Below are 22,585 nucleotides of genomic sequence, written 5' to 3' on the forward strand. Positions count from 1 at the left end.
GCTCATAGAGGCCGTAAGAGGGCAAACTAATATTACAAGAGGTTGTGGACTGCCCAGCATGGACATTGGAGACCAACTTTGGGTCCTCTGGAAGATCAGTATGTACTCTTAACTGCTGAGTCTTCTCTCCAGCCCCAGAATAAAAGACCTTTTTAAAAAGGTTCACCAGTCACATTTCCTGACTCTTAGGAAGCATACTCTAGTCAATACTCCTACATCTTGAAGGCAAATTCTTTGGTGCCATGGTTAGAGATTGGTGTAACTCTTTTTGAAGAAAAATGGAGAAGTAAACTAAAATCTTAAATGAAAAATATATAAATAAATATGTATATGGAAAGATGGGGCAGAAAACTGCAAATGGGGCTTGGGAAATGGTTCAATGGGTAAAATACTTGTACCAAGTCTAAGGACCTAGTTCAGATCCCCAGGACCGACATAAAAAGCTAAGTATGATTTTGCTTGCTTGTAATCTCAGCTGAGGGCTAAACGTAGGAGGCTCCTGAGGCTTTCGAATCAGCCTTCTAGATAATCAGTGGGCTCCACACTTAGTGAAGGACCCTGTCTCAAAACAACTGAATGTGGGCAAGTAATAGAGGAATATACTGGAAGTTAACCTCTGGCCTCCAATGCTCACACATGTGTATACTTATCTGTGCAAAGTTGTACATATGCAGGAAAAAGTAAACTATAAATGGAACTGAACTGGGAATGGATGACTTTAAGTTTCCAAATGCTACCCTGTTTTCATGTCATGAGACAGAAGGTATAAGCAACTGCACCAGCATATCAAAAACAAGGTGAAGAGGGAGATTGGTTTAGGAAAACTTCAAAGTAATATGGCACACAAAGAAAGTCTGTAGTCTCCTCTGTGACTGTGCTGAACTACATAAAGTGTAGCATGAAAGCATGGTTGCTCCTGGACACTTGCATAAAAGTGAACAAGCAAGCGATTTCCTCAGAGCTGGAGCACACTGTTGGAGACACCAACAATGCTCATTATCCAGAACAGCTACTGGGATTCATGAGAGGCCCGTGGAAAGGTATAATTTAAGAATGGATAAACTTGCTCCTAAGAATGTGGTACTAGGGGCTGGAGAGATGGCTTGGAGGTTAAGAGCACTGGCTGCTCTTCCAGAAGACCTGGGCTCAATTCCTAGCTCCAACATGGCAGCTCACAGCTGCCTGTAACTCCAAGATCTGACACCCTAAAACAGACACCCTCACACAGACAGATATATATGCAGGCAAAGCACCAATGCACATAATAAAATAAAATAAAAAATAAATAAACTAGTTAAATGTTTTGGAGGGCCTTGGACCTTCACCAAAGCAATGTGCCTTATGCTCTGAGGAGTGGATAGGGGAGGGGAAGGGAAGGGATGGGAGGAGGGGAGAGAGTGGGAACTGGGATTGGTATGTAAAGTAAAAAAAGTTTGTTTTCTTTTTAAAAAATAAAAAAGTGGGGGGCTGGAGAGATGGCTCAGAGGTTAAGAGCATTGCCTGCTCTTCCAAAGGTCCTGAGTTTGATTCCCAGCAACCACATGGTGGCTCACAACCATCTGTAATGGGGTCTGGTGCCCTCTTCTGGCGTGCAGGCATACACACAGACAGAATATTGTATACATAATAAATAAATAAATAAAAAATAAATAAATAAGTGGGAAAAAAAAGAATGTGGTACCAGTAGTGAGATAAAATTACAGGCTTTCAAGGACTGAATTAGAACAAGTATTTTAACAGGTGCCTAAGTATTCTATTGGACATTAAAGTGTGATACACAGAACAAGATGGACAAAAAGCCTGTAGGGTTTGAATAAGAATGACCCCCTTAGGCTCGCATCAGAGAACGGCTCTATTAGAGAATGCTGGGAGGTACAGCCTTGGTGGAGTAGCTGTGGGCTTGTTAGAGGAGGCAGTCACTGGGGGCAGACTCTGAACTTTCAAAAGCCCACACCAGGTCCCATCTCTGTCACTCTCCCTCTGCTCCTCAGCTCGTGGATCAGGATGTAGCTCTCTGCTATTCCTTCCAGCTCTCGTCTGTGCGCTGCCATGCTTCTGCCATGATAATAGCCTCTGAAACTATAGCTCCCAATTTAATGTTTCCTTTCATAAGAGTTGCCTTGGTAATGGTGTCTCTTCACAGCAACAGAACATGGACTAAAATAAAGCCCATTCGGCAAACTAAATAAAATCCTTTCAAAGAGTCTAGATCCACAACCCTAATCAAGCCTCAGATGTTGGAGAGCCATAGAAGCCCCCCTTCCAGGGTATCCTGATAAATCAAATACAGCACAGAGGTTTAGTCAGGGCTTGCTTCTCTTAGTACCTAAAATTGTCACCCTGAATCTCAGCTGAAATAGTCAGGAATGAAGGTCACATCAGGAGAGGAGACTGATATAGAAATCCCTCCTCACTGAACTGTCAGGAAGTGATTCCTTATAGGGCCCTGACTGCTGCTGAGTTATCACAGCAGAAGGAGGGACAGTGGGGCACGGTGTGTGATATTGATCTCAGCTACCGACCAATTCTCGGAACTGATGATGCTTCCATTTATTTCAAAGGCCAACAGAATAAATATGTGAGAACTGTATTTAAGTTAAAAACAAATACAACATAATTCCTCTAAACAGTGAGAGAGCTTAATAGACAGAATATGCCTCTTTCCTAGGCTCACCCTAACCCCTCACTGAGGGTATCCCAGCGCAAGGCCTACCTACCAGGCAGGGCGATGCACTCCTGATTCCGGGGCTCCCACTGGCAGTTCTGGTCTAGGGCACAGCTCCTGCAGCTTGTTTTCTTATTGCAGTAGTACATGGGGTTATCCTTGGGGCAATTGTCATACTTGAAAATGGAGATCTAGAGCACAGTGGAGAAGCGCTTTCGTTTATATTCACACAAAGAACCTGGTGAGGACTAATAGGGTCCTAAAGACAGTAACAGAACCAAGGACAGTAACTGTGGATAGGAAGGGAGGGAGAAGGGGAGGGAGGGAGGGAGGTGGACAGACAGATAGAACTAGGTAGAATGAACAGAAAGTGGTACTGTGGTGGGAACACCATAGTGCATTCTCACTACCATGCCTTTAGCTGGCAAGGTAGCCCACCTTCACCACCTTCACCACCACACCTCATTCCACATTTACCTGTAAAATGTACAAGTTTTCCCAGTGCTCCCCCAACCCCCACCCATAGCAGCAGTCTCAAGTTTATATCTTATGAACTGCATTAAACTGGGAGAAAAACATGTCATGAATCATAAAGACAATAAAAGCTGGGTCACTTATCTTCTTTAGCCTATAATCACCTAAATTTAAAGTCACCGATGGTGAGCACAGACGTAATGCTGAGTCAAGATAGAAGACAAAGACATTTCGTTAAACCCTTTTGCTGAATACTACATACAAACCTCAGTAGCTGGAGGGACCCTTGGAATCAGTATGTATATAGCATCCCTTCCTAAAAGAACACCTGAGTAATAGTAAAATTCAAATCTACATCCCATTTTAAAAATACATCTGCTCATTATTTACACTATACCCAAACTCAACAAGCACTTTTTTTTTTGTCCTCTAAAATCCTTGAAAAACAGTTTCTGACCTGGCCTTCTGTGCAGCTGTGGTTCGCAGGGACACAGTGATCACTGCACCAGTGGCAGTCATTGGTATTGGCTGTGCAGCTGTAACAATCTGTGTGCTGGTCACATCTGTCATGGTCAAGGGCTATGGAGAAAAGAAAACCTCGTCAACTATGTGACAGTCTCTGTTGAGCAGAATCCGAGACAGAAAAGCTCCTAGTAATGGTTGGGAAGCAAATGTAGGATCAAACTGGAAGGAAAAAACATTGCCATGTTCAGGTTAAAATAAAACAGATATAAGCAGACAATCTGAAAGGTAACAATCCCCCTGAAAAGTACACAGAAAGTAAAAAAGCAAAGGTCTGTTAATGACTTTTGTAGCAATTCTAAGAAATAATGGAAGATCTGGGCTTTTGGATGCTTTTCTTCTCAGGACAAATATTAACTAGCAATAGAATTAACACCACAAGCTGCCCAGAAGCCAAATAAAGTAATACAAGAGACCAAGACATTCTTCCTAGCTACAAATACAAGGTACATCTGGGTGCAGGCATATCCAGTGACCAAGAACCCCACAGGAAACACTTGCTAATTGTACTCTATACACATGAATTCAAGACTGTGGGTTTCAGAACTTCCACCTTTATAGATCTGACATAATTCCCACTAATCCCCAAATGAGAAGCTACAAAGCCATGCTGCCCCACGTGCTAAACCATCTCACAGACATGACACCAACAAGCAGGAAGAGAGGCCACTGGCCTAATGTCACAGAAACTCTCCTGGTAAGTTTGTAAGGCTGTTTTTCCTGCCAAGATCATTACAACAGGATTAGGTATACCCAGAAAGTGAGACATAACTAATGGGCTTATATGAACCACCTAAGAAATATATTTCCAATACACTAACATTTAACTTGAATTTTTAAAATTGGTTATTCTACTGATTCTGTTTTGGAAGAGTCAGAAATCCTAACAGGTTCTGGTAATCTGTTTTCTATCAATGAACCAAAATTCCAATCAACAGAATGGTCTCATACTGTTGCACAACTTTATTTGGCACATATCAGGAAAACAAAGGTAGTCTATCCAATATAACTCTCATGTTAACTCCAGCACCTGCCTGTGTCTTACTAGGTAAGTAATACAATCTCATACTTTAAATTGATTGATACAAACAAACTATCTTGGAGGCATTCTTTCTATTTTTTCAAGGATTTTTGTACATGTTACTTCACTGATTTGGTGAAGTAGTGCTTGAGGAAACCACTAAGCAAGTAGATAAGAGACAAAAAACAAGACCAGCTCAGGGGCTCGTGAAGCAGGGACCTTAGTGCATCTGTCATGCTGCATTGCTGTATCCAGCTTTAGGGGCTGGAAATACCTGGTGAGGAGAGCAGCTCTGTTCTATAACTGTTCTACCAGAACAATTTGCTGTATGTGATCCCCATTCTTATCTTTAACATTAGACCTTCATCAACAATACAGCAGCCAATAGCCACATACAGTTCTTTTAATGTTGATGGTTTTGGTTTTTGTCTCAGCCTCTTGAGAATTTGGATTAGAGGCATGTGCTACTATACCTGGCTCATTACATGTACTTTTAAAGTAAATGAACCAACCAACCAAACAAATAGAACAATCAGTCCCTTAGTTAGACTAGCCACATTTCAAGTATCTGATAGCAGCAGATTGCTAGTGTCTACTACACTGAACAAAGAAAGCATGTAACGTTTCCATCATCAGAATTTTCACAGGTAGGGCTGGTGGTGCATGCCTATTATCCCAGCATGTAGGAGGCTGAAGGAAGGAAGATCACAAGAAATTTGAGGCTAGTTTGAGCTACAGAGCAAGACCCTGTTTCAAAAACCCAAAACCAAACCAAAATTCCACCAGAAAGCAAGACTTCAGACCTGGAATTGTTACACAAAGCCTGTGTAACGTTGGAAAGCTTTATAACCTGCTAACAGCTTCCAGGAGTGGCAAGACTCATTAATAAGAAATGACCAGAGAATAAGGTGAACATAAAAGTGCATGGATATTAAGTTCCTTCACAATTCAGATAAAATTAGATCTTTAAATTCTAAGTAGGAAAAAACATACTTCTTTTGGAAAAACATTCTGATTTTAACTTTTCTGCTTGTTCTTCAGTTGCCAACTCCCAGGAGGTACATCGAGACGACTCTGTGTCCCACAGACACCGGATACCAGGTCCTGCTGCTACACAAGCTGCCTCACTGCGGTGGGCGTCACACTGCTCCGAGGTAAAGACTAAGATGTCACTGAGGAGGAGGCTGTTGAAGCCACCAAACACGTACATGGTACTGAGAAGAAAGAGAGAAGGAATTTACTGAAAACACACACAACACATATATGCCATAGGGCTGCTTTTGGTTGTCGGCTTTGAAAATTTTGAGAGAGGTTTCACTGTGTAGCCCTTGCTAGTCTAGAACTTTTATAGACTTGTCTGGCCCTTTCGTTGGGACCATCTTCCTGCTTCTGCCTCCCACATGCTAGGATCTTTATATATCTGTCTTAAACTTCTGACTGTCAGTCTTTAGAAAACTTGTAAGCATTAAAAGTCCTCTGAGAAGGCCAGTGAAATGGCTCAGCAGCTAACGTACTTGCCACACAACTGGACAATCTGAGTTCAACCCTGAAACCACATAAAGGTGGAAGGAAAGAAGTGACTTCACAAAGTTGATCTCTGACTTCCATATGTGTGCTACACCAGTCACATGCTGCCACCCACATTATAAATAAATAAATAAATAATTTTAAGTGCTCTAAGAAATTATTTCAAAGCCTCAAAAACCATTACTATCATCCATTCTGTCAAATTTCATCTTCCACCCTGGCTTGTGATCACTCAGAATAGTTTCAATAATCTACCTGCCAATGTGCTACACATGGAAAATTAGTACAAAGGGAAAGTAGCATTTAAAAAATATTTATTTTTAATTATATGTATATGTGTGTGTGTCTCCATGCAGATGGATGTCCACTGAGGTCAGAAGAAGGTGTTATAGTCCCTGGAGTTGAAATGGCACCTTCTAATAGTAGGAAAAGATAAGATTCTGGGGGCTGGAGCTGACTCAGCAATCAAGAGCTTGCTGTTCTTCCCAAGGACAGAGTTTGGTTCCCAGCACCCACAACAGGTAGCTTACAAATATCTACAACTCTAAGTTTCAGGAGACCTACCTCCTTCTTCTTTCCCCTGTGGGGACCCACATGCACACATGATTACACACACAAAAAAATTAAAGAGAACAGAAAGTAAGAGAAAATTATAGATAGGAAAAGTAGTTCTGGAAGACTTTAGCCAACTGAGAAAGCAAGAATTCTAAGCCAACCAATAACTGCTTAAGGTCTTTCCCTATTCCTTGATATAAGCACAGAATTTTCTAGGAATCTTACAAGAAGCCCCATTTAAAGAAAAAACAAACAAACAAACAAACAAACAAACAAAAGAAGATGTCCTAAACCTCTAACAGTGCCTGGTTTTATCTTACCAGTCTGTAATGCCATCTAATGCATCTCCAGTGCCTCCTATAACCTCAGTTATCAAATAGAACAGACAAAGGGTCTCATAGAAACACGCTGCACAATAAAATCCCGAAACCTATATGCAGTCTGAAGTGTGGCTCTTCGTCTAAAAGCCGTACTCAGCTTTATTCTTGCCCTGAGCACTTTCCTTTTAAATCTCTGAACAGTCCGACTGTGCAACATACTGGCTAGTCCTGAGATTCCTTTTTGTATGGAAGCCATGAGTCCTGGGGTTGCCTGAGTCAAGGTCCATACAAGACTAAAGGAATTCTGTGGGTTAGATACTTCAATTAGTATGCAGGAAAAATTAATGCAGATGTCATTATGCATATGAAGAAAAATTGATTTTAGTCACAGAGAAATGCAAATTAGAAGCACATTGCTGGGCTATTTGTTACCTATCAAACAAAATAAAAGACTTTTCCATCTTCTTCTCGGAGAGGCAGCTTCGCTTCTGCCTCTCTCCCCACTTCTCTGCTTCCCCCCCCTCTATCTCTATCTCTATCTCCCCCCTCTCCCTTCTCCCTTCATAACCCCCTTGAATAAATATTCAACCTCACTCTGCAAAAAAAAATAAATAAATAAATAAATAAAAGAAAGAAAAAAAAAGTAACAAATGTTACATAATATTTGAATTGATGAGACTTCAGGGCAATAGGCTAACTCATACACTGCTGCTGGGCATGTAAGATTGTAGAAATCCACATAAGGGATTCTGGCAACTACTGAAAACAAGACTATACATTTATGCTTTTAAGCCTTAAGTCATTTTTCTAGAAACCACATAGATACAGCGCCACAGAGTGATCTTCAGTATATATTGTTAGGTGTATGAATGGTGGAGGAGTGAGCGATGCAGAGAAAAATATATAGATTATGTAGCCATTTATCTGTTTGGAGAAAAAAGGGTCTGACATACACATAGTCTATTCCCCTTTACACAAACAAGACACACAACATTTCTTTAACTTGCTTTTGCTTGATGGAGATAGGGTCTCACCTGGAACTCTATAGCCTAGACTGACCTAAATCTTAGGACTTTCAACCTTGAAGAATTCCTCTTATCTCAGACACCTGAGTGCTAGGATGATAGGCAAGAGCTACCCTGCTTGACCACCTGTATTCTTAAAAGACCAATTTAGTGACAATGGAAAAAACTAGGCCTTAGATTGTGTGTTTAAAACTCACTCTTAGAAAAGCAGAGTATGTCTGAATTAGATGTTCTTCCCCAAGCTAAACAAACAAACAAAACAATAGCCTACCATTTCCTATTCCCTTTCATTCCTTCCCAAACTAGACCTTCCTAGAGGAAAATCTAATTTCATGTCTAGGTCAAGAAATACTTACAATGCATTTGTAACATGTACAGTGGAGACATACCAAGGTTGTCAGACTCAAGTGCTACTACGTAAAGATGCTCATTAGCTAGAGTTAAGAACTACACTAGAATGAAATGAAATACATCAAATATCTTTAAATCCAAGTTCATAATGACATTTGCCCTTCAAAAGAAACCTCCTCTGCTACCTCTGGACTGCGATAAGTAAGGTGCTCTCCCAACTCTCATGTCCTAGATCGCCAAGCAAGTTTAATACTAATCCATAATGAAGAATCTGGTAACTCACTGCACTGGTCTTCAACTTTTCTCTCCAAATCAACAAAGGACTATACAAAGCATGGTGATTGTGTGGCTCTGTATTCATTACAATATCCGAAAACCAGACGATAACCAAAAAGAAAAACTCTAGGATTTGTTTCTGACCTTGCTACTGGCTCCTGAGTCTGACGTGAATCAAGTGGATTCAGTTAATAAACCAGAGGCTTAACCTGAACACTGCTGGTGTCCTCTACAGTTCTGAATACCTTAGATCACGTGACAGCTCTGGGAGGGTGGGAGGGCCTTCCAAGAGGCTTGGAGAAGGCAACTAAGACAAATGCTGCCTCTCCATCTAGAAGCCTCACAGTCTCAACAACCTTCTCTCCTTCAACCTCTCTTAAAACATAATTAGAACAATTAAGTCCGACATGGGTTATCAAGTGCTGCTTGCTAAATGATAACAAGAGATCAAAGTTTCTCCTTCAGCAAATTATTTTATACAGTTAAACTGCAACCATGACCTTCTACCATTCCCCACCTCTTCCAATCCTGCCTGAAATTCAACACACCACAAGAATTACACAAAATAAAACACTGTAATCCAGAGAGCTATTCCTGATTCTGATTCATGGCTAAACTACACTTTACGACAAACTGTCAACTTCTCCGAGTTTGTGTAAAACTTACAACTGTTTTAACAGAAGCTTCACTCATTTGATATTATTAATTAGATATCTATTAGTATACTTGCACCAAGCAAATGTCCACAATGTGCCTAACCCTGTGCTAGGAGAGCACCAGGAACACACACATGAAGATAAATGGCACAGCCAGCCACCAGCAAGGCCAGGTGGCCTGATGCTTGCTTGCCAGGTGAAAACCTCAAGAGGAACTTGGGACCTTTTCTGAGGGAAACAATCAGATTGCAATTCAAGATAACAGTCAAGTTAACAAGATAGTAGTTTCAAAATACCCCCACTTTAGTATTTATACATAGAATGGTCTTGCCACAAAACCCTATATACTTATAAAACTAATCATGTGATTAAAGATATCACCTTTTCCCAATATCTAGCTTCTAAATGGTCAATTCTTCCCAATTCCAGAATATCATTTTTGTAATTTTTCTAATACAAGTAATTTAACCAAAAATTTGAAAACCTAAGCTAATATATAAACATTACAGTATTTAAATAGTTTTAGGGTTTATATAACTTTGACTTTTGGGGGATTTTGCTTTGGTTTTGAGATAGAGTTTCTCTGTGTAACAGCTCTAGCTGTCCTGGAACTCACTTTGTAGACCAGGCGGACCTCAAACTCACAGAGATCCACCTGCCTCTGCTTCACAGAGTGCTGGGATTAAAAGCGTGTGTCACCACCACCTGGCAGGATTTATAAAACTTTGAACTTTAAAGGGGGAAGCAGAAAGCAGTAATAATTCATGGGATCTGCATGGTTATGCAGTAGATCAGCTGGCATTTAGAAGGCCAACCCACCAGAGAATTGCATATCGCCTTGACTGGCTGGGCTATCTCTTAACTGCAGATTCTCCTGTGTGGTAGCATGCTTCCCTGCAGTGTGTTCCTCATCGGGCATGTTTCCCATGTTCTGTTAGTAGGATGACTTTTCCCCAAACTGTGCAATCCGGCATATAAAAAAAAAGACAAACCTTTTGTCTCACACTGCAATTAAAAAAAAAACCTTAGAAGCCTGTTCTCTATAACCAACCCCCTGATAGGATGATTTGGCCAGACAGAGAGAGCACAGGAGGGACTTTCACAGAGCGGAATTGCAGGTGTCTGGCTTTGCTAGATCTAAGTCCTTCAAAGATTCATGATGAATTAGGGCAGTATGGCAGGTGTCTGTCCTTGTTATATCACAGTCCTTCAAGAGAGCAATAGGACCTGACTAACGATGTCTAGGTATTATTAATCACACTTAAGAAACATAAAATAATATACATATTCTTTGCCTTTTTTTAGCTTTTGCAAAGGTTTAGTTTTCTCCCTTTATAACCTGTAGTGGCTACCTTAAGAGATGGCTGGAACCTCCCCATCCCTGCAACTAGCTGATAAGGTCTGCTATGTATCGTCAAAGAGTGCCTGTGTCCCTGAGAATTTTCCTTGTAATTTTTTATTATTAACAAGTTGTTAATGAAAGGATGTGTACATATATATACATATTACAAATTCCTTGGAAATTTGTCAGTGGAAGAATTAAGATTGGAAGAGTAAAGAATGTAGAAGGGGGGCACTGGCGAGATGGCCAGAGGCTAAGAGCACTGGCTGCTCTTTGAAAGGTCCTGAGTTCAATTCCCAGCAGCCACAGGATGGTTGACAGCCATCTATGATGAGATATGGTACCCTCTTCTGGTGTGCAGGCATACATTAAGGCAGAATGCTAGAAGGATAATGTAGGAAAATGAAGAAAAAGAAGGAAAAAGAATGTAATTAGAACACGAATTGGAACAGAGATGTGTAATAGAGAATTGGAATTTGAATTAGAATTGAGACAGAGAATTAAGAGCTAAGAAATCATAGACAATAAGGGCAAGAAAATTAGAATTAAAGAAGAACAATTAAAGAGATATGACTGGAACTACAAATATGTGAACCTCTCCCTCAAATTAGAATCATCCTAAGATCCCTTTCGCTATGCCGAAGCAACCTAACCGAACCCTGGAAGAAAGTCAGCAGAGCTGGTCTCTGCAGGCTTCCAATAAATAACAGCAGCAAAATGAGAAAAGTTAACATCAGCAGGCTATTTAGTTTCTCAACCTTTAAAGCTCACTTTAAAGTTAAAGTGACCAAGTAAAGTGATCATTCTATGTGTCCTTTATGGTAAAGGCTGCATCTGAAGAAGGCACAGTGCTGGGATCAGAACTCTACCAGGTAAGAAATCTACTACTGGGCTACAGCCTCAGTCCTCTGACTAGACTAAGCTTGCGAGGGGCAGATGGACAAAGAGCTCTGCTGGTCAGAAAGGTATTCCTAAGCACACACTTTGACGCCGAGCAGACTTGAAACTTGTTATGTCTCCATAATCTCTCTGGCCCTGTTACTTTTACCATATCCTGTACTTAAATTGACCTCTTTCCTTTTTTCTCCCAAACCTCTTACCATTCAGATACAACTTTTAGAAAATTGATATAAAAAAGAATATAAGATGTAAGACAGTAACATAACCTTAGCTTTCCAGTTACCTGTTGTGCAAGACTGCTGAGTGGCCAAATCTGTTGACGTCATGGTGGAGATCAGGTCTGGGAAGCACTGACCATCGGTCACAAGCTAAGAGCAAGAAAAACACATTTCAGAAAAGATTGTCATTTGTAGTTAACAGGAATTGACAGTCTTCAGAAAGAGGAATGCAGGCCAGGTGTGGTGGCACAGTGAGCTCCAGACAGTCAGGTCTACAAAAAGAAACCCTGTCTCAAAAAGAAAGAGAGAGAGGGAGGGAGGGAGGGAGGGGGGGAGAAGGGGAGGGGGGGGGGAAGGGGGAGGAGGGAGGAGGGGGGAGGGGAGGGGAGGGAGGAGGGAGGGAGGGGGAGGGGGAGGGAGAGAGAGAGAGAGAATACTTGAGAGCTATTTATGGAAAATTTATATTGGTATAGATTCTTTGGTATTGATACAAGTTCAAATTATATTTGTTCTTTCTTTCTTTCTCTCTCTCTTTCTTTCTTTCTTTCTTTCTTTCTTTCTTTCTTTATTTATTTATTTATTTATTTATTTTTTACGTTTCCAGCTTTTATTTTCTTGATACATACTATTCTGCCCTGAAATCTTAAGTCTCTGTGGTTCTTTTCAGTGAAATCTGGGGAAAGAAACCACAGGTGAATCTTGGTTCTGGAGGGCACTGGTGATTCGTTTCTGTTCTTTAATTAGTGAGTCAATATCGTTCACATTTATATTTTTAGTTTATAAATATTTGCTGGATCCTATAATTTTATGGTTTCCTAGTTAGTTCAAACACAATTTGTTCTCTCATCTTTACCTTATTTGTCTTAGAAGGTTTATATTCTGAATGGGATGATTGACACTTTCCTCAGTGTATTAAACTGTTTCTATTATGTTACTTATACTTTCCTATGTTTTGCTTCAATAATAATTTACTTTCAAGACTTGAGATATACTTATTTATTCTTTCATAGTCTCAAGTCTGATGTTCCCCTAAAGAATTTGCCTTTGTAAGTTTACTTTTTTCTCTTGTGGCTTTGAATATTAAATCTTCATTTTACAGTTGGCAAAAAATATGCTTTTCTTCCTTTTTAGTTATACTATTACGTGTAAAGGACAACAACAGAAGTAGCAGCAGCAGCATTCCAAGGCATGAAATAAAAGCACTGCACAGACACTTCAATGAACGCAATAACTCCTGCGGCAACCCGTGATTGTCACTACTCCACTGTCTGCCTTTTCACCCGCCATGTCTGCTTTAGTCTTGAACTTTTCTTCTTTGTGGTGCTAGGGATCAGACCCAGGGCCATGTGTATGGCAAGTAAGCACCCTACTGCTGAGGTGCATCTCCAGCCCGCCAAAATATCTTCTAATTTAAAACTTTAATGCAGCTGGGCAGTGGTGACTCACACTGTTAATCCCAGCACTTGAGAGACACGGGCAGGTGATCTCTGTGAGTTCGAGGCCAGCCTGGTATATAGAGCATATTCTAGGACAGCCAGGGCAATACAGAGAAACTTGTCTTGAAAAACCAAAAATAAATAAGCAAATAAATAAAGTTTAATGCTACGCATCAAGTACACACCTCTAAACCTAGCACTTGGGGAGGTGGAGACAGGAGGATAAGGCGCTCAAGGTGAGCCTCAACTACAACTACACAGCAAATCTGAGACTTCCAACAGAGTAAAATCTTGTCTCAAAGCACACACACACACACACACACACACACACACAGAAAGAAAAGGGGGGAAAGGCAATTTTATAGTCTATGAAGCTTACGTTGGCAAAACATAGGGTTCCACAAATTTTTTATTTTTATTTGTTTTGAAGACAGGATTTCTCTGTGTAGCTCTAGCTGTCCTGGAATTTGCTCTGTTGACCAGGCTGGCCTCCAACTCAGAAATCCACCTGCCTCTGCCTCCCAAGTGCTGGAATTAAAAGCATGCACCACCATGCCAGGTTCACAACTGTTTTCTATTTGTCTCTATACTAAATTGTTTAATCTTAACCATGGGAAAATATAGGTGGAAAATAAAAACAATGCTATTAAACCTTATGTAATGTTTCATCTTTTCCTGGTTCCCCCAGATCTCCTGATTTTCCCTCTGCATGGCTCTTGCTCCAGTTTCTCTGGTGGATGGTCACGTCACTGCCACTGCAGAGCCTGCTCATGCTCACTGTCTCGCTCTCAAGACAGCCACACCTCATTCAGCTTCAACAGCAGCAGCCTTCCTGCTAAACCTCAACCCTATCTTCCTCACAGGGAGAACAGACCCTACCTAGTCAACCTTGCCTCTTTCTCTGGGACCACAGTATAGCAAGATCCCTGGAGCTCTTATCTCCTCCCCAGAGATCCTTCCTCTAACTCATTAGTTTTTGCCCTCTGTCCTTACAGCCTCCAACCACCCTGCAGCTTTCACCACAGCATGCCCAAGGCTATTATTTCTGTCTTCCCAGCATCTGCTCATTTCTCTGCTTCCTCAACTTGAAGAACTGACTTAATGTATCCATCATTCTCAACTTAAAAGCTCAGTGGCGGGCTGGAGAAATGGCTCAGAGGTTAAGATCACTGACTGTTCTTCCAGAGGTCCTAATTAAATTCTCAGCAACATTGCAGCTCACAATCATCTATAATGAGATCTGATGACTTCTTCTGGCATGCAGTCATACATACAGATAGACAGAACAATATATATATATGTGTGTGTGTGTGTGTGTGTGTGTGTGTGTGTGTGTGTGTGTGTGTGTATATATATATATATATATATATATAAAACGAATCTTAAAAAAAAAAGCTCAGTGTCTAGCACAGCCATATCTGTTAAAGAACAAAGACCTTGGGCTAGCAAGATGGCTCTGCAGTTAAGAATACTCACTGTGCAGCTCCAGAGGATTTGGGTGTAGTTCCAGCAACCACATCTCAGTTCATAACTATCTGTAATTCCAGTTCCAAAGAACCCAATGCCTACTTTTGGCCTCCATGGACACTGAACACACAGTGTACTTAACATACATGTAGGCAAAATACTCATACATATAAAATAAAAAATTTTCAAGATTTTTAAAAATGAACACCTGACCTAGACTAGTCAAAATCACAGAGACAATCAGAAGAATGTGATTTCAAGAAGCTGGAGTGAGGATGAAGAGAGGGACTATTACCTAAGGGCATGCAGATGGATGGTGATAGAGCATGAATATACTCAGCTCATTTAAACAACTTATGACGCTAAGGTGGTGAGTGTTATTATGTGCATTTTGCCACAATAAGAATAATTTTTAAAACGAACATCTAGTAGCCAGGTGTGGTGGTACACACCTTTAATCTTAGCTCTCAGGAGGCAGGGGCAGAAGTGTCTCTCTGAGTTCAAGGTCAGCTTGAACACGTAATAAGCTCCAGGCCAAAGCAAAAACAAAATCAAAAGAATATCTGATGGTATTTATATAAACGAACATTAGATGTTTATTTTCCAGGAATAAATCAACACTGCCCCCTTCTGGTCACACATACATTCACATCAAAAGCATGTGTGAAGACAGGTTTCTAGAAAATGGCACATAGCTAATGCATACCTCATTAAACTTAACATGATGCTTGTGGTTACAACTATACACAACTTCTACATAGGCAGTTATAAGAAAGGAGATACCAGTTAAATCAGCCTTAAAAAAAAGAATCCAAGCAATTAACAAGAATGATTTTAAAAAGAATTTTATGTAGTTTAATGTAAAGTAATGCTTTTCAAAAAAATGTGTAACCTTACTCAAATAAATATAAATTCTACTACTTGGGACTTCTTTATTTTTTAATTTTATTTACTCATTTTTTTTATTCAGGTTTTTCAGGACATGGTTTCTCTGTGTAGCTCTAGCTGTCATGGAATTTGATCTGTTGACCAGACTGGCCTCCAACTCAGAGATCCACTGCATCCCAAGTGCTGGGATTAAAGGTGTGCACCACTACTACCTGACTGGACTTCTTTCAAATGGAGCAATTATTTTAACATCAATCCTCAATGCTGCTCATAGGCAAAGAAAATATGCCTGAAGCTAAAACATCTTTGGAAAACTTACCAATGTCATAGGCCATGAAGTCTGAGGAGAAGCATTTGGCGCCATGGCTCATGGATGTGTCGTTGTGTGTGTTCCCTCCAAACACCAGCATGGTTCCACTCACTATCACAGCTGTATGCAAGTAACGGAAAAATCGGCTGTCCTTAAGAATGGTCCTTTTGAGTTTATTTAAAAATAATAAACACAAGGTTAGTTTTAGAAGAATACTTATCTATCTGCCAATTTACATGTATAACTTTATAACTTCAGCATCAAATGTGCAAAACCCCTATATATAAGCCATTTACTTAAAAAAATTATAAAAGTCTGTAAGAATTTTAGGAAACTATAAGAGATCTAAAATGTTCACACCCTATGGCTCTATAATTCCAGTTTCCAGGTAAAAATTATGTAAAATTACAGATCAAAATTTATGCTTAATATTTTATTAGTAAGGCAAAAGCTAGAGATCAGACCTTTCAATTGTATAGGCTGAGTGGTGCACAGCCACTGAGGACAGTGATCTCCATGACAATGAAAATTACACCCACAGCATAGTCTCTGGTGCATGTTGAGAGACAGTAAAGGGGGGAGAGACAGAGGTGGAGACCCATGTTTTATAATTATTTCACAACTCAAATTTATTTACATTTGCTAAAAGTACAGGCTGCGCTACAGCTCAGAGTGAGGAAAATTATCAGGTGCGAGCTCATCCTGTTTGACGTTTTAAAAGGATAAAACCAGCAAAGGACCCCAACAATGGCACTTTGGTCTTCAAGACAAAAGTTAAACAGTATATTAGCTGATGATGGTGCAGACCATTCATGTGTAAAGCCCTGGGTTTGATTCCCCAACACCAAAAAGGAAAAAAGAAAGAACAAGCTTTTTAAGTCTGTATAAAATCAGCACAACTCTACTCCTGAGAATTCTGGAGAGAGGAATCTATAATAGAATTCAGTGGATAAGAACTGGAATTGGTCCAAAACACTAAGCACTTTCTAACTATCCTAACAACAGAAAGCTGACAGACAGAAACAAAATAAATATTACCCATTTTTTACTGTATTTATTTCCTAACTTTGTTACACACAATGCTGAACAGAAAACAAAGCACAGCACGGTATTTTTCAACCAACGCCTGAACAGACTCCAGGCCATCAGGGGAAAGCTCTAGGAAGAGCACCCACCACATCTGAGCATCCACATCGTATCTGTAGAGGTCATCTGCAAGCCGGTATTTATTGGCACTGAAAGCCTTGTAGCCACCATGAACATACAGGGCCTTGGTCCTGTGGTCATAAACACTGCTATGACCATAGCCCCCTTGCACTAGAGCTCCCTGAGTATGTAGTATACTCCATGTGTTCTTTTCTGGAAAAGAAAAGAAAAAAACAGTTAAAGTCAATGTTACAGTCTCCTCTTCTTACTAAATATTAAATAATTTAAACTATTTAAACATTAGTTTAAAGTCTAAACAGGTTAGAGCAAAAGAAGAAAGTTCAGGCTACACTTTCATCTTATTTATAACGAAGGGAAGCTAGCCAGGCCTGGCCAGTGCAGGCCTAGAGTCCCAGGTACTAGGTAAATGAGACAGGTGAATGACAAGTTCAAGGCCTGCCACAACTCCTTAGTGAGACTTCATCTCAAAAGAAAAGGTTCTGGGGACATACCTTAATGGCAGTGTTGGTCTAAAACAAGGACCTTGGGTTCAATCCCCAGTACAATTAAAAAAAAAAAAAGGAGGAGGAGGAAGAAGGATTATTATTAGAGGGCATAGTAAAGCACAATGATATGAAAGAAGTCGTGTTAGGGGGCACCGGATGGCAAATGTTTAAGTAGTGGAAAATGGGGTGTGGGAAAAAGGAGGAACAAGAGCTGGGTTAATGAAAACTAAGGATACATGGAGAAACCTTATAAAAGCCTGCAAGGTTTTTGTTAACTCAAATCTCAGTGCCAGTCACAGGCTACCTCCCTACAGGTTACTAGTCTGAGAGGTATCTGAAATAATATAGGCTATTGCCGTGCTCTTGGTTGCTCACTATAACTACATGGTAGAATCTTACTGCTGAAGACACTGCATATTTTGGTTGTAGGATATGGAGAACCAATCTTGAACAGACCAAGAAATGCCGTCCTTGCTGGCTAGCGGTCACAGTAAGGTATGCAAGCTACTGATGGAAAGAAGCTATTTATGGTCTTACCCAATGCTGGACCCTGAATTCTACAATACTGACTTGAAAAGCAAAGATGTACCCCCTGATGCAAGAGTGACAAGACCATCAAAGGTGGGTAACCACCAGTCTCTTAAATTAGATTTGAGGGCTACTCCACAGGAGGGAATTCATGCCTGATACAGTAAGCATGATCAAAACTCATGGCTAAGGAAGTCATAGACTAAAGAGAACATATAGATTTGGTTTTTTCTAAAGTCACATTGTCAAATGCTCTCTGAATAATTGTTGTGTTTATGTAGGGAAATCTGTGCTACTCTGAGCTGTGGTCAAAGAAGCTTCTTAATGCCGGGGGGGGGGGGGGGGGAGGCGCACGCCTTTAATCCCCCAGCACTCGGGAGGCAGAGGCAGGCGGATCTCTGTGAGTTCGAGGCCAGCCTGGCCTACAAGAGTAGTTCCCGGACAGGCTACAAAACCTACAGAGAAACCTTGTCTCGAAAAAACAACAACAACAAAAAAAAAAATCAAAAAAGCAGCAGCAGCAGCAGCTTCTTATTGTAATGGGCAGTGGTTAGTTCCAAGTGCTGAGAGTAAGTGGTGGAGTGCTCAGGCACGGAAGGGTGTGTATCAGCCTCTGCCCCAAGACTCAGGGAACATCTCGGAAAGGAGGTAAGAGCCTGAGGATGAAGAAAACGTCTGTGCAATGCTGTCCTTTGAGCATGACATGGCTGTTGCACACATGAACTCACAGCAGCTGTGGTTACCTGCACAGGAACTACACAAAACCAAGCAAGTTAAAAACTCCAGAATCTAGCAGGGAGGAGTTGCCAAAACCCCTCCTACAACTGAGAAATTCCTGGCAGTAGAAGGCTGCTCTGGTCTTAAGCAGGAAGAGTCATTTTTCTTTAGGGATACTATTATATATTAGTGTCCCAGTGGATGACCCCACAACTATGCATATGGGCTGCATTAACTGGACTAAGTATATCCTCAAAAGGAGGAAATACGTCTGGGAAGGAGGTGTGTTGGGAAGAAGCCTAGGGTAGATGAATGGAGAAATCCAACATACATTGGATACATATATGAAACTTTCAAAGAACAAATTTTTAAAGATTCAGATTTCTCTCAAATTGACATTTAATTCCCTATGATCTTCAGTGATTCCTTATAATTTTCAGATATATTTTAATGATCTTTAGATGTACTTTATAGTTCTGACACTCCAATATACAATGAAAAAATTAAAATTAAACCCAAGGAAAGATTATACTCTAAGGTAAAATAACACTAAAGGACTATCCAAAAATCAGTTTAGTGTGCTTATTACTGTTTCTCATTATGCTTATTTTGGTACCTAAAGCATTTAGTGCTATCTCTGGCAAACTGACAGTAACAAATATTTGTTACAAAGGAACATCAACAACCTGAATCTTACCAGTTACAAACTGATATTAACTACTTCAAAGGCAAAGTACTGGATCAAGGTTAGGTTGAATTTTTAAACTGTCCAAATAATAAGGGTAGGGTTTTTGATCTGATATTCACGGTGCAATCACTAGAAAAAAAATGTACATACCTAAGTCATACTCCTGCACAACACTTATATATCCATAGAGTGGGCAATGACCAAAGATGACCAACATGACCACACGGCCCGTTGCCAGTGTAACAATGTGTGCAGAGTGCCCAACTACTGCATACTGCTCCTTGGCTTTGGGTGTTAGCAATACCCATGATTCATTATGAATATGAAATACTCTCAACTCATTGGTCACGTTCCCCGTTGAATCGATTTTTCCTCCATACATGTAGATTTTATCCTACAAGAAAGATGTAAACAGGATTTTAAAAATCATTAAAAATTCAAATCTAGGGCTGGAGAAGTGGTGTAGCACTTAAGAGCAGTTGCTGCTCTTAGAGAAGACAAGGGTTTGTTTTCTAGAACCCACATGGTAACTGATAACCAGTTATATATAACTCCACTTCCTGGGGCTCTTATGCCCTCCTCTTTTGGCCTCTGGTGGAACAGCATGCACAGACACACAAGCAGACAAAATACCCATACACATAAAATAGAAATAAATCTTTAAAAAAAATAATATCTGAGAACAGAAAAATATTGGCTTACAACCTCATTATTCTTAGCTTCAGATGTATGAGAAAATTTTTCAGTGAATTACTAGGAATAGGATAGAGAAAGAACAAAATAAAATAAATCATATATATGCCATATATATGATTTATATATATAATCATAATATATATGATTTATTTTGTTCATATATATGATATATATCTTTTTTTGTGTAACAGACCTGGCTGCCCTGGAACTAGCTCTTGTAGACCAGGCTGACCTCAAACTCACAGAGATCTACCTGCCTCTGCTTCCCCCTAGTGCTGGGATTAAGGGTGTGTGCCACCAATGCCTGGCAAAATCACATTCTTTATCTCTCTAAAACACCTTCTTCACATGAATTGTGTTACAGAATAAAATTACTTGAAAAATAAAGTTGCCTCATCCTACAACATATGCACAGAAACAAGGAAATAAAAAAGATGACTCAGTCATATTGCAATGTGGCTAAACTTGCTAATAGGCATGGGGTTCACTGATACTTTTTAACCTTCATTCTTAACCACTTGGCACTGTAATCATAGTATCCCAGTATAATACCACAGATTAAAATAGTTCCAACTTCAATTTCCAATTACCCCCACCACACCAAAGTTTATACCAATTAAAACCAAAGCTGAAGACTCAACGACATAAAGGAACAGGAAGAGTTGGATTTCTTGCTTGGTAAAGAGTTGAGATAGTTTACCTTATGTAATGCCAAAGAATGACCATATCTTACAACCACACTGTTCACAGAATGATTTAATGGAAGCCATTCCCTAGAAGTCAGGTCATACCTACAAAACAAACAGACCATATTTTCACCCAAACGACAAAGCAGAACATTTTGTATTCTTCTATTTATGATACAATCCAGTTCAAAGATTTTCAGTAAACAACCAGGGATATAGGGAGCTAGGTACATGCTATTCTTGCAAGCATACTTTATATCTGGGCCCAATGAGCATGTGAGAACTCACAACAGGGAGGCTGACTACACAACCCTGGGATACAGACATCTTCTGGGAGCTTCTGTAGCCTCCTGCCAACCTCTTCTACATAACAATCTAAGTCACAGGAGTTTCTGCTATGAAAGGACTTAATAGCTTACAATAACTTCTACTCATTTAATGACAAACTGAAGGCAAGTACTGACAAGGGGATAATAACTAAAAGAAAATAACTGAGCAGGTATGGCTCAGTGAGTAAAAGTGCTTGCTGCACAAGCCTGGCCACCTGAATTCTATCACTGGGACCCACACAGTGGAAAAAGAGAACTAATATGTGTGCGCATAAGCATGCACACGCACTGGGGAGACCTGGAGGGAGTGAAGGGAGAATCAAGATTATATATATGTGTGTGTGTGAAATTCTCAAAGAATAAATATTTGAATATCACTATTTCTTTTGATTTAATCAGTTGTTCAAGAAAGGTAAAATACAAAATAAAAATACTTGTAGAGCTGGAGTGATGACGGCTCCGTGGGAAAAATACCTGCTGAGCAATCGTGAGAGTCTAACTTCAGATCCTTAGCACCCTATAAAAGCCAGGTGTGGAGACACCTCTCTGCAACTCCAATCGCAGTGGTGGAAGGGTGCGGGCAGGTCCCATGGGGCTGGCCAGTCAGTCTATCCAAAAGTATGAGTTCTAAGTTAAGTGACAGATCCTGTCTCAAACCAGACACCTGATGTTGGCCTCTGGCCTCCATTCATATGCACATGCACAAGTGTACAGACTCAATACAGTTGTGTGCTCCCAATGGAAATAAGTAATATTCCTGCCTGCACCTCATGCTTATTCATATACTACTGAGCAATCACAATCAATTAAAACAGTCATTTTTTAAAAAAAAAAAAAAAGAAAGAAAACCCACTGTGGTCATTTGAGAATGGCCCCCATGGGTTCACATATTTGAGTACTTCGTCTCCAATTGGTGGAACTGTTTGGGAAGAATTAGAATGCATAGCCTTGTTGGAGGAGGTTTTGAGGTTAAGACTTTTCCAGTGTGCTCTTTTGTTCTCCCTTCTTTTGGATCAAAATGTGAGCTCTCAATTTTTCTTGCCACTGTGCTTTTATCCTGCATCAGACTCTAACCCTCTAAAAGCTCAATTAAGTGTTTTCTTATGGCATTTTAACCATAGCAATAGAAAAGTAACTAAGACAATTACCCTACTGCTATTATAAAATGCATGAAAAAATACAATCAGTACAATAAAATATGCTAAAATGTTTAAGGATGACGTGACACTCCATCACCCAGAAATAAATACTAACAGTAAGGAAATATTATTACAAACATCTTACTATACATTTACACACAGAAGACTGGCAAAATACATATATACAAAGGGGCAAA

General features: G+C 40.1%; 1 protein-coding gene across 2 annotated transcripts in view; it reads right to left on the minus strand.

The window, feature by feature from the left end:
- The window catches only part of Atrn (attractin), a 142,936-nt gene that overhangs the window by 69,933 nt on the left and 50,418 nt on the right, over window positions 1-22,585 (minus strand). For both annotated transcript variants that reach the window (XM_038329374.2, XM_038329375.2), the window contains exons 7-14: window positions 20,935-21,025; window positions 19,689-19,932; window positions 17,129-17,312; window positions 15,963-16,117; window positions 11,918-12,002; window positions 5,676-5,896; window positions 3,597-3,718; window positions 2,718-2,856 (exon numbers count right to left, since the gene is read on the minus strand). In XM_038329374.2, coding sequence (XP_038185302.1) covers window positions 2,718-2,856; window positions 3,597-3,718; window positions 5,676-5,896; window positions 11,918-12,002; window positions 15,963-16,117; window positions 17,129-17,312; window positions 19,689-19,932; window positions 20,935-21,025 — 1,241 coding nt within the window. The remainder of the gene's footprint in view (window positions 1-2,717; window positions 2,857-3,596; window positions 3,719-5,675; window positions 5,897-11,917; window positions 12,003-15,962; window positions 16,118-17,128; window positions 17,313-19,688; window positions 19,933-20,934; window positions 21,026-22,585) is intronic.

This window comes from Arvicola amphibius, chromosome 5, assembly GCF_903992535.2.
Source record: "Arvicola amphibius chromosome 5, mArvAmp1.2, whole genome shotgun sequence".
In the NCBI taxonomy this organism is placed as follows: domain Eukaryota; kingdom Metazoa; phylum Chordata; class Mammalia; order Rodentia; family Cricetidae; genus Arvicola; species Arvicola amphibius.